Source organism: Ricinus communis, chromosome 1 (assembly GCF_019578655.1).
Source record: "Ricinus communis isolate WT05 ecotype wild-type chromosome 1, ASM1957865v1, whole genome shotgun sequence".
NCBI classification, from domain to species: Eukaryota; Viridiplantae; Streptophyta; class Magnoliopsida; order Malpighiales; family Euphorbiaceae; genus Ricinus; species Ricinus communis.
The window spans coordinates 6,386,572-6,399,802 of NC_063256.1; the positions used below are offsets into that span (position 1 = coordinate 6,386,572).

General features: G+C 32.5%; 2 protein-coding genes across 2 annotated transcripts; one reads left to right on the forward strand and one right to left on the reverse strand.

Annotated features, from left to right (window-relative positions):
- The first annotated feature begins 3,690 nt into the window (after window positions 1-3,690).
- On the forward strand, window positions 3,691-5,620 carry LOC8285832 (LRR receptor-like serine/threonine-protein kinase ERL2). Its single transcript, XM_002524727.4, has one exon. It carries the CDS (start codon window positions 4,130-4,132, stop codon window positions 5,330-5,332), a length of 1,203 nt encoding a protein of 400 aa, XP_002524773.1. The 5' UTR covers window positions 3,691-4,129; the 3' UTR covers window positions 5,333-5,620.
- Window positions 5,621-10,155: 4,535 nt separating this feature from the next.
- Window positions 10,156-13,031, reverse strand: LOC8285833 (histidine-containing phosphotransfer protein 3). Its single transcript, XM_002524728.4, has 6 exons — window positions 12,447-13,031; window positions 12,072-12,202; window positions 11,861-11,929; window positions 11,385-11,456; window positions 10,904-10,976; window positions 10,156-10,576 (listed from the first exon to the last, which is right to left on the reverse strand). Exons 1-6 carry the CDS (start codon window positions 12,507-12,509, stop codon window positions 10,526-10,528), a joined length of 459 nt encoding a protein of 152 aa, XP_002524774.1. The 5' UTR covers window positions 12,510-13,031; the 3' UTR covers window positions 10,156-10,525.
- Between the last annotated feature and the right edge of the window lie 200 nt (window positions 13,032-13,231).

A 13,231-nucleotide genomic window follows, 5' to 3' on the forward strand; every position in this document is an offset into this window, starting at 1 on the left:
TAATGGTAAGGGGATTATACAGATGAGATAGAGATTTTCTGTTCCAATACTTGAAAGTCAGCCACTGACCGATGACTACTTGTGTGGAGAGAGTGGATATAGAGGAAGCCATGCATGCACGACTGATGAGTGGTGCTTGCCTACCATGAACCCAATTCTTGAACAGATTGTTAGCTATTTTTTGCTATGTTTTTACTCTCTCTCTCTCTCTCTATATATATATATATTTATATTTTGGAGACTACCTAATAGTCTTTTGAGCTGGTTCTTTTTCACAACATATCACTGGAGCGACTCATTTTTATGTATAATTTTGTTCTAACCATTGTGTAACTCCCAAAGAAATTTCTTAGCCACTTTTAAATGAGGTCAATTATGATAAATTAATCTATGACGTTCAGCCAGTATATACATTAATAAAAAGGATGAGTGCTTGCATGACATGTTTGTATTGGGATAAGTAACGTCTTTTTTTCGTCCCGTGACAGATGAATTTCTCTATTGTCATTGTTGATTCAGTTGATAAAAGTTATGCTCATTTTACTGGTTAAAGTTAGATTACAAGCAAGATATTTCATTTGTTTTTCTTTTTAGTTCCGGTATTAATATAGTTTATCTTTAACTAGATCAAATATATTAACTTAGTATAACGAACAAAAGTACATTAATATCCCACATAATTGATAAATCAGCATAGAAGTATTAATAATAAGCATTATTGAAGTATATTGCTCATATGTGTATAAAATGTAAATTCTACTGAGGAGACAGTTTCTTTTCTTTAAAAAAAAAAAAGAAAAAAAGACAAGCAATCTAATTTTGGGTTGGGAAGGGAAGAAAATAATTCCTGAAACAAAGAGCAAAGCAATGTATCAATCATTATGTCTGCTTGAAGATGCAGTGTTTATTACTCTCTCAGTGCTTAAAAATGGGGTCCCTGTCATTGTGAAGCAAGAAAAATAATTGGGTAATGGGTAGAACTTGAAAGCTCTATATAGCATGGAATCATTAGAAAGCCCACAGGGACATTAACAATTGGCCCATTACCAAGAAACATTATTTACGACCTGGAATAATTGCTTAATCAATGAGCACCTTTAATTGCTGCAAGAGCCTTAAAGATTGGGTTAATTAGGAACCCTTTTGAAAGAAGAAGCAACACAATAAAGATATCAGATTTGAGGGCCCCTACTTAACGCCTGAGAAAAGAAGTTTTGTAACCCATAGTTTAACACAAAGTTGTAGCCAACTACCTAATGGAAACACTCTGCTTTTAGTCTAATGCCACTTTAGAAACATATCTCACTGTTCAAATTTCAACAAAGCAAAAGCAGGATGTTAACTAAAGTTCCGTCCACTTTAGAATATTTTACCATTTAACTTTTATGATGTAAAATCGTAACAACCCAAATTTTGTGTCTTAAGCAACATATTAATAACATATTTGTAAAACCTCTATAAACTAATCGAGGTTGGTTTGTATTTTTATGTAAATCAAGATGATTGATTCATTTGGTCTAAGTAACATCTTTTCTTCCATTGTCCTACTAGCTGATGCTTCTTGTGAAAGAGAGATACAAGAACACAGAGACGAGCAGTTAAAAGGGGGAAAAGAAAGAACCAAGGATAAAAAAGAAAAGAAAAGAAAAATTAAAGTGTTTGACCTAAAATAAGAAAAGTGGTTATGATTGGAAGTGGGATTTTAGACCTTTTTTTCAAGTTTTGACAGATTGCCAACTGGGAAGCCCCCAACTAAACCAAGACAAGAACCCAGTTAAAAAAAAAAGGAAGTAATAGCTATGAGATTGACCTGACCACCCCTAGCAAAGGACAGGAATTTGCTTTGCATGTGCTTAAAAACTTTATGTTTCCCAGTCCCACCTAATCCCATTTTTCTTTAACATAATCATACTTAACTAAACTAGGAGAATACAAGTGATTCCCTCCATTTTGCCAAGCCTAAGTTATGTTCATTCCTGAAGATGCAAAATTCTTTCATTCAGAGATTGGAAACATGGGTTTATTAAAATGATGTCGAGTATTAATAAGTTATGTTCATGTCGAATTATGGTAATTGAGGCTAAATTAATGAATAAATTAGGGGTAGGAGAAGGATATGTCTCCTAGTAGTCGCAAATGGGGAATGAATGATAGTTCGGAGATGCAGCTGTCCTTAAATGGTGATCTTACAATCAGGCCCGTGCATTTATAAAGCTGATGATAAAGCATAGGACCATCTCCATGATTTTCCCTTTCCAGATCATTTAAAGAAAAAAAAAAAAAAACAACGAGGGAAGTAAAATCAACAACAAAATCATACACTATTTATTTATTTGAATTTTTTCCTTATGAAAGATGTAATACAAGCATTATTACTAGCGGTTCTCTTATTTATTATTTTAAAAATTAATATATATTATTAGAATTATAACTTTTAAAATAATGTAAACATTCAGACCTGTTAATTAATTGCAACATATAATTATTTAAATTGTTTATGAGTCGGACAATATATTGCATCATTTATTTTTATTTTTTACTAACTAATTTTTGTAGATTATAAATAAGGAGACTCAAAATCCCAATTATCTCCACTTCTTAATTAGTAAATAATGCATTAATATATATGTATATCTAATTCTTTCTTCCCTAGCTAATTTTATTAGCAACAAAATCTACCAATTATGTGATGATAAGTAATTGAGAATGTCTTTACAAAATAATTAAACTATTTGACTATATCAAAAAGAAAAACTAATTGACTTGGTTCCTATTCTGTAATTACAAATTAGCAGTTCAAGTTATGAAGAGACGGGTTCTTACTACAATCAGAAACAAAAAGAAAAGGTTTGTCTGAAAGCTTAACTTAATTGTGTGATCGGCTGCCATATGGGCATGTGTCCCTTCTTCTTGCTTGGTGTCCAAGACTTGAAATAAAATAAAATGGTCTGTCGGAAAGCTTAAAACACAGAAATGGAAAGAGTATAAATAAAAGGTCCATATTTTGGAACAGCTGAGTGCTAAATTACTGGCTCGTCAGAGACTGAATAAGTAAAAAGAAACAAAAAACAAAAAAACCCATTTATTAAATTGAAATAATTCGCATACATATCTTTCTAAAATTCTATAAATTAACTAGCATCTTGATTTTTTATGCATTTTTAAAAATGTTGTTAATATTTATCTCATATCATAATTTAATCGAGTAGTTTCCTTATCATTTATATTGAATCTTGAGTATTCTGTCAAAAATAAGAGCTTTTTTAATAATAATAACAACTTCACAGTAAGTTTTTTTTATCTCATAAAGAAACAGTGAATTTCTTTTAAAGGAAAAAACAGAAACACAAAAAACATGGATGGAATCCTTAAAGCCACGTAAAAAGACAAAGAAGCAATTTGATGGAGAACTGTGAGCTGGCATCCATCGGGGCTCACGAAAGCCATGCTTCTGCTCTCTCTTTCAATACACCTCAACTCTCAACTTTACGTGTCAACCCATCCTTTGCCCGTGACATTCAATACTATACCACCTTCGTTCACTCTATCCTACACAGCTTTCTTCCCTTTTTAGGAACCAACCTCTCCGTCACGTGACCCTCTATCCGAAGCACCACTCCCGTACCTAATAAAACACCCACACTCGACACTTCTACTCGAGGCTCGGACAACCGTTTGACTCCGAACGTGACCATCGGTACAGAAACAAAAAAAGAACATTAGTTAACACTAGAAAAATGAAAATAATCAATAAAATATCATAAACAGTAAATCACACACATACAGAGACAGAAACTAGTTGCTTGTACAGAACATAGAGAAGCCACTTAAGTAAGTTAAGTTTCCATCTTCTTTGAGAAGCCATAGCAAAATTCTTGAGAGAGAAACAAAGATTGAAGAAGAAGATTTGAAAGAGAAAGAAATAAAAGAAAAAAGAACATATGTTGTTGCTTCTCTTCAAAGCCACGATCTTTTGATGCTGATTGTTGTTTCGCCATTAAAAGCTTTCACGCCATTCCCCCACGAGAAATCGGCACGCTTCACTCACGGAAAAGCAGTTCTTCTCGAGCTATATATACACACACGTACTCCCACTGTCTTCTTCGCTTAGCTTCACCCGTCGTCGAAAATGGGAAACATCAAGTTGATCAAAACTACATTCTCTGGCTACATTTTGCTGGGTACATGTCTACTCCAATTAGTGCATGCAATTTTAGACCCAATGGATTTCTTGGCTCTACAGTCAATCAGAAAGTCATTAGAGGACATGCCTGGCTCCAACTTCTTTACTTCTTGGGACTTCACTTCCGATCCTTGTAACTTCGCTGGTGTCTACTGTGATGCTGACAAAGTCATCGCTCTTAATCTCGGCGATCCAAGAGCCGGTTCATCTGGTCTAACCGGACGCCTTGACCCTGCTATCGGTAAACTTTCTGCTTTAGCTGAGCTCTCCATTGTACCTGGCAGAATAATCGGTTCTCTCCCGCAATCTCTCTCTCAGCTAAAAGGCCTCCGTTTTCTAGCCGTTAGTAGAAACTTCCTCTCCGGTGAGATTCCGGCATCTCTTGGCCAGTTACGCAATCTCAAAACACTTGATCTCAGCTACAATCAACTCACCGGCCCTATTCCTCATTCAATCGGTACTATACCACAACTCTCTAATGTCATTCTCTGCCATAACCGTCTCAGCGGTTCGGTTCCTGCATTCCTATCCCAAACCTTAACTCGGCTCGATTTGAAACACAATGATCTCTCCGGTTCACTGTCGCCCTATGCACTCCCTCCTTCGGTTCAATACCTTTCTCTTGCTTGGAACAGGCTGAGTGGGCCAGTGGACCGGTTATTAAACCGGTTAAACCAGCTAAACTATCTAGACCTGAGTATGAACCAGTTTACGGGTGGAATTCCGGGTCGAGTTTTTACATATCCTATAAGTAATCTTCAATTGCAGAGAAATTTGTTTTGCGGTCCGGTTCAACCCAGTGATCAAGTGATAATAGGGACCGTTGATCTCAGTTACAACAGATTATCGGGTCAGATATCGCCCTTGTTTTCGAGCGTACAGAATTTGTACTTGAATAATAACCGGTTTACGGGTCAGGTTCCAGGAAGTTTCGTGGACCGGTTATTGGCTGCGAGTATACAAATATTGTACTTGCAGCATAATTATTTAACCGGGATTGAGATTAATCCAACGGCTGAGATTCCATTGAGCAGTTCTTTGTGTTTGCAGTATAATTGTATGGTCCCGCCGGTACAGACTCCATGCCCGCTGAAGGCTGGGAAGCAGAAGACTAGACCTACAGCACAGTGCAGCGAGTGGAAAGGGTAAAGTTGGAAATTTTGGGATTATTTTTAATTTGTTCTATTTTTATTTTCAATTCATTGATTTATTATTTTGGTTAAAATTTAAGGGGAATGATAAAAGGAAGAAGATTTGTGGATATTTATGAGAATTGTAGTTATTCTGGGTTCTTTTTTTTTTTTTTTTTTTCTTTTCAAGGATTTCCATGTTGCTATTAATTAATATATATATATATAACATTTTTGTTACGAGTAATAAAGCATCTGTGGACCGTTACTGCTTATTTTGGTAATGTAAATATTAATATACTTTGCCTTTTTGTGTATATTCTTTTATTTGGTTTGGCTTCTTATGCCTGAACCGTAGTAGAGGACGAACCATCTATAATAACCCCATGAGAAATTCTTTTTGCCTGAACTTCAGTCCATCTTATATGACATAAACTCCATTAAATCTATGCGTGGACCATCATGGGTTTGTTTCTCATATCTAAAAATTTTGAAGGATTGTTTTAAAAATAAAAAATAGAAACTATAAGCTAATGGGTACGTGTTGAATGTTAAAAAGAATCTTCTTTTCTTGGTTTGAAGAATAGAAATAAAAACAAGATTGACTGAAAGGTCAGCAACAAAAATTGGTGAGGAGACGAAAGGTGGTTAATTTGATAGTACATTTTTAAACTCATATGAGGAGATGGCAGTTCGGCTGGGTGCATTTCTAAAGATTCATTTCCTTTTTCTTTTGCAAGTTTATGCTTGTAGATGTCCTAATATTACAGGAGACCGGACATTCTTTTTCGGATTTATACTGCAGTAGGGATAGGGGATATGTTGAGGATGTACAAAATTTTCCAATCTAAATAGGCAAAAATATCGCCATTACTGAAAATATTGAAAACAGCATCTCATTGTTATAGAAATTGGATAACTCTTTCCCTTGAAGACCTTAATCAAGACTTTTAGCATTTTCACTTTTCAAAAGAAAAGGGTGTTAACATTCCGGATTTATTTGCATTATAATTAAGGCTTAAAAAGACTCCAACACGTTTGTAAGCTCATTTAGGGAACTAATTAAAAGGGAAATTACAAAAGATACTGGCTTTTTTAAATAATATCATTTATATGGATTTTTTTTTTCTTTTTTAGATATATACAATCAACAATTCAAAAATACTCTTTTTTTTTTCTTTTTTTATGGGATTGTCTACAAAAAAGCTATATTCTCTTTTTTCTACAAGAAAATTACCAACACTTTTACACAATAATTAGCATCGTCGTAGAATCTGAAAGAACTCAACTTATTATCGACATCGATTTGTTTATTTCGGCGATGCTTATTCTTTCCTCGGTCGCCTCTCCTTTAACAAAGACAACCATCCTCCCCTCATGTCATCGATTCTCTAAAGAATTTTATAGATTGAGTTTGTATGGATTTTAGGAGTGGGTGGATTTGTATGGATGAGTTTATGTGATTTACCCTTTTAGCATTAAAATGTTTAAAGAAATAGATTATTGTAATTGATATTTGAACATTTAAGGTGTTTGATGAATTTCTGAATAGTATTTTTTTTTATATTTTTGGTGATGGTTGTAATGTGTATGATGTTTATGAGTTTGATATTATATTTAAAAAAATACATATGTTATATATATATATCAAAATATGTATATAGTAACTATTTTCATACAATTTTAGAAAGATAAAATTTTATTTGTAATTTTATTATTTTGATATGCTAGAAAATTTTATGTGTTGTGGTACATACCTTGTTGTTTTATTTTTATTTTTATATTTAGAAATATATAGTAAATAAGGAGAAGGAAACAATACATTTCTTGGATGATCAAATAAAGAGTACGTGGGTTATTATACAACTAGTAAATTAATGAGATGACATAGAGCATTAATTCAAGACTTGCTAGTTAATTATTCAGTTTAATTTATTTTTTTATTTTGTAATGATGCTAACTATGTATAGACAAGAAATAATATGACCATTTAAGTTGGTTAATAAATTAAATGATAATATATTTTGTACTAATAATATTTGATATATACTTGTTCTAAGAAATTAGTAACACTTTTTGAATAGTGACCAAACTTATATCTAAGTATATATACCAATAAATCAAAAAACAGTTTCAGGTATTATTTATATAACATATACTATTTACTATAATTTTTTTGTGGTTTTTTTTATAAATATATAAATATAGTTAGTATCTTATATATAAGAAATATCTATTAAAATAAATTGAATATATTCTATTATTTTGAATAAACACTGATATTATATCTTTGTTACTGAAAAAGAAATTAAATTTCAGAATAAAAACATGTTAAACAAATTGAGATTTTGATTAAAAGTTACCTAACATATATCTAATATATAACTAATGTATACATTTTATATCCAACATATAATAAAATAAATGTAATATATAATATTGCCTAAGAGTTTATCTTTTTATTTTTATAAATATGTAATCTAAATTAATTAAAATAGTTGCGGATACTAAATATATATTTAATGTATACCATGTTTTAGAATTCTTAATTAATATATATATATATATATATATATATCCAATACATATTTAATATATTATTTTTTTACTGTATATTTATAGAAAAAGTTATCTTTATGATGATTTTTAGACTCTTTTTAAATAAATATGATTTATATATAAAATAAATTATATTTCTAATGAATAATTTTAGATACTAGTTACGTATATATTCGGTTCTTCAATTATTTGACATGCAATCAAATTAATATTATTGAATTGATATTAAATATATGTCAAATATATACTAAATATCAAATATCATAAAAATTATGAAAATATATACCAAATTACTAATAACATATACAATTTTAATATCTAAGATATACCAGCATATTTTTTAAAATAATTTTTCAATTTACAGTATTTTTTTATAAAAAATTAATAGTAAAAATGATATTTTCAACTTTTTTTTTTTTTATATTTATGAAAGAATGCCCTAACTAAAACCATCCATTTGGGTCCACTTTGTTAAATAATTGCATGGAAATGAGTGCGGTTGATTGCACCAAACACAACAACCAAAGTACCCACTCTCATCAATCATCGTATTCATATGCATGTGTGGTGTGATAAATACACAAAGCATTAGGCAATCCTCCTTGGTAGAGCTAAGTTGGTCTTTTTGGAATTTGCACTCTCCTTTTGCTTTGCTTCTATAACCAGCATGCATGCACATAGACAGTTATTTCCCTAAGTTGTTCTGTCATTATCATCCAGCCATGGCTATTCCTTTTGCGATGCAACCTCTTCTTTTTTCTTTTAGCTTACGATACAGTTTCTAAGAGTACTCCCATATAAGCACACCTTAGCCAAGATTTACCATAATTAGGCATTCTACATACTCTATTTATCGATTTAACATCATTACATTAATTTATTTGTCATTAGTCGAGAATCTGCACTGTAACACGATGACTGTAGCTTAAAACTCGTTATGCAGTGATTCCTTTTTATTGATAGACATAAAAGAAGAAGGTATACATTAAGATAAATTTATTCCGACACTAAGCATTTATTGGGTGGAATGTCATTACAAATATTTGCAAGTACTGATTTTATTTTGCCTAGAGTGTGAGGTACAACTACACAGAGGCATTGGTGGTTTACTATTATGAAGCTGCTATGTTTATTTGGAGAAGAGTATTGCATTTACCCTAAGGCTAAGGGGAAAGGGAAGTGATGATGGCATGTGCAATAAAGGCTCAATGGCTATGGAGGGTAGCGGCCGATTGCATCTTGCACCATACAATACTAAATTGGGTTCTCACTTCACTACAAAATGGCAAGTATAATCCCAACTACATGCCTGAGGAGGGAGTTATTTATTGGGCTATCCAATACCCGTATGAAACTTGAACTAACAAGTTCAATTTCCAAAGTAACAAGATTAAATTTACTAGTTCGATTCATAAAATAATTTTCCAGTGATAAGGGATAATAAGAGAGATAGATTGCTTAACTGAATAACAAATGAAAAGAGAAAATTAGAGTCACGTCTATGTTTTATCATTTGTTTACACCCCCCAGGACTCTTGCCCCTTTCACTAAATTAGGTTGCTAAGTATTGGGTTCACTAAATTAGGTTGCCAAGTATTGGGTCCTTTTTTTCTGAACAGAAGGTACCCAAGCAGTTACTTGGGTCTAGTCTGCATGGGGTTGAATCCATATTTTGATCAATTTAAAAGCAATTACGTTTGCATATGCCCCAGAAGATCACTCTTTCTTTCTTCTTTTTGTCCCTGATTATTTTAACAAAGCTTGCACATGGGGAAGAGTACATTCTATTAAAAGACTATTAACAGCACACAAGCAAAAACTGAAAACCTTGATCGGAATTCCACTAGCTACATACGCCATCAGGAATTTACTATGCCCAATAAAATTCTGCAGTGAAAGCAACATGGTAGCTTTCCACTTCAATAGCAAAGCTCGCATCCACCAGCCAAGCCTTACATTAGTCTCAATCATCTCAGGACCACAGTTACAAAATTTCAGAAAATTACAAGAACATGGTCAGACACCACCTTAGATATTGACAGCTAACTATCACCCTTGACTCCTGCTTCCAAATTAACTTCTTGTGAGCTGACTGAAGCCTTATCATGTTATCCTTTCACCACAAAGCAATAAATAGAAATAACAACTTCACACATCCATATTTTTTCTTTTGAGATGTACACATCCATAATTAATCTGCGTGCACGCAAGTGCTAAGAAGGCATGTCTCATCTGTTCTGCTCTTGGGATTATGTGCAAAAACTAACAGCAATGTTTATAAAGTTAGTAAAACAGATACTACATCAATTGCACCATTCAAATATCAGCTGTGTACAATTCATCTATCATGCCCATTTACTAAATTTTACATATAGATTTGTATTAAAGGGGGAATGACCCTGGAGACAAATAGGAAGCATAAACTAGAAATACAGGGCATCCTATTCAGGTAATGTATTTTGGTAATTGAAAAGGCAAACAAGATTAACTTAAAAGTTTTGCAGAAGCATGATACAGAAATGCTTATTCACATTGTTGCTCCACCGACATACAAGCTTTCAGGATGTTAAAGTAGGCTCAAACCTAGAACTGCAGCTATAAAAGGAGTCTCACTAACACCAGTCTTTCGATCTCTCTGTTTATGTCACATTACTTATTGAATCAGAGGAATTGCTCCACCTGCCGCAATAATCTGTTGCTCCAGCTGCAGTGACCAAACCAAAAGAGGGGAAAAAAGTGAAAAGCATAAATCATAGAATGGAGCAAAGCAGCCACCTCAAGGAGTTCTTATGATCCAAAGAATAGGAAAAATGTAAAGAGAATTTCCCCATAATCCTTCTTTACAGAACAGGATGAGACACCACAAACTTAATCAAATGAAGTTACAAATGTCACAGTGGACAAGCAAAGTTGGACTTTCAGTGTTATGAAGTTATATTAAACAATCGCAATAATTGCACTAGGATAAAACATATGTTAGAGGATCTTCCTAGGACTGCTAGCAAATTTTAAAATAGTTTCTTTAACTTACGCGAAATAAAGTTTGGAGCTTGATCTTCAATTGAGCATACTCTTGGTTCACTTGTTGGAGGCATCTCAAACACCTGCACCAACATTATTTAGTCAATCAAATTCCTTCACAGCCAAATCACATTGGATTCACATGACTGTATCTTAAAATTAAAACAGACAAACTCCATAATAAGAATCCATAAAACTGCATCATTTTTCCAAAACTAGCAACTGCTTAATAAATTGAAAAAGATTTCCTCTATTCAAGACCACACTTCTAACTTCTGAATGTCTGGCCAGAACATATTCTTTTGGTTTTCTCTAAATGCATTACAAAGGTTTGTGATGGTACAAGTATAAATTGAATGAACCATATGAATTTTACATAGCAATAAGAGGAAAAAGAAAAACAAAAGGAAGAGAGGAGGAGGAGAAGAAGAAGAAGAAGAAGAAGAAGAAGAACATTATGATGATGAGAATGAGTATTAAGTCAAGCTCACCCTTCACGGTCTTGAGACTCGCAATAAGTTCTGAAGGCGATGCACACATTTTTAATTCTTGCAGCACCCATGCTGTTAGGCATAGAAAGTAATGATTTCGTGTATTCATTATGGGAAAAAAAACAAGCAAGAAAATAAATAAATGAATAAGTAAAAGTTCAACTTAGACAATATTATCATGACAGACAAAAAAAAAAAAAAATCAAGTCATTAGCTAGTTGCATTTGATCATTTTAGTCAACCTCTGAAAATCTAATCATTTTCGTAATACTTAGAATAGAAAGCATGGCAGTAGGTTGTGACTATTATGTTATCGCCGCAGCGCCCCTTCCTGTTAGACAATACTTTCGAAAAAGTTTACAGCATCATCTTAGAAACATTTGTTGCAGCAATTATCAATTCCCTAATGGTCTTATTATTAAATAATGCGCAAATGGAAGAATAAAAATACAATTATAACAACAAATGACACATACCTGGAACTACTGCCCTTCAATTGATGAACATGAGAATCTACCTGTTTAAAATCCACAGCCCGTGGTTCTCTGAAAATATAAGAAACAGCCCAATTAAGCAAAAAATCTCAACAAATAAATTTCCTTCTTCCTAAACAATCACCTTATTTCAAAATTAGTTAAGCAATCTAATATAACAAATCCAAGAAATTGAAGGACAAAATACACTTACAGAGCTCTGGCCATATTGTTAACAAGCTTCTCACAATCTTCAAAGAAAAGAGAAGCAACCTCCATCACAAAATCAGGACTGCTCTCATCTTGCAGCTTCTGCAGCTGAGTAAACTGATCATCCACATATCCCTTTACAAAAACCAACAAAAACCCATCACCACAAACCCCAAAAATACTTCTCTAAAAAATGGAACTTTGAAGATTATTCAAAGTTAGGAGTACCCATATCATATCTATCATATCACATCAAAAAATTTGTATCTTTAGCTTTAATAATATGCCAAGAAAACACTTCCCATACAATCTTTAACAAACAAATCAGATAAATTATACTCATATATATTTAAATTTGTATGAAACATGACAAACTAACCTCTCGATATAAAGAAGCTGTGAAATCAGCAATACTTCTCTGCCACTGACTGATAAGGTCCATGGAGGTGTCTTCTTATGATTAAGGAAACAAGGAGAAATGGAAGACTGATCTTACAAAACAATTAGAAATACCCAAATACAAACCAATTCAAGAAAAGGTAGTAAGGGAAAGATTATAAAGATGGGTTTTTAGAAAGATCGAGGATGTTAAAGGAAAGCCACTAATGACATACCCAGAGTGGATTTTCTAGTAATAATTCAACACTTGTACTGGTTTGACTTTTTTTTCTTAAAAGAATCTTTTCTTGCCACCACACTATAATTTGTTCTAAAAATAATTAATTTCCTATTTTATTTGTACTCTTTCCTTTTCTTTTCTTTTCTTTCTTTTTCTGGCACTCTTTGGCTACTTCCTCCTCCTGACGGAATCATACAGATATTATTTCTTTTTCTTTTCTTTTTTTCCTACTAAATGTGCAAGTGAGTGGCTTTGGCTTTTTCCCGCGACGCCATGGCTAGAAAATATTTTTATTTTCTGAAGCTCTCTCTTTTTCTTGCTATTTTGGTTCTTATGCTTCTTAAATTTTTCTGGGGTCTAAATTATACGCAGTATAAAACAAATTGCAGAGGATTTCATTATTGAAAACTGTAATTTAATATTTTAATAAGATATTATCTGTTAAGAATGCAAAATATTTAGCATTTAACCAAAACAACAATATTAGTAAATCAATATTATAACTCATCTACTGATATAACAAATGTTATTTTTTACAATGGGAT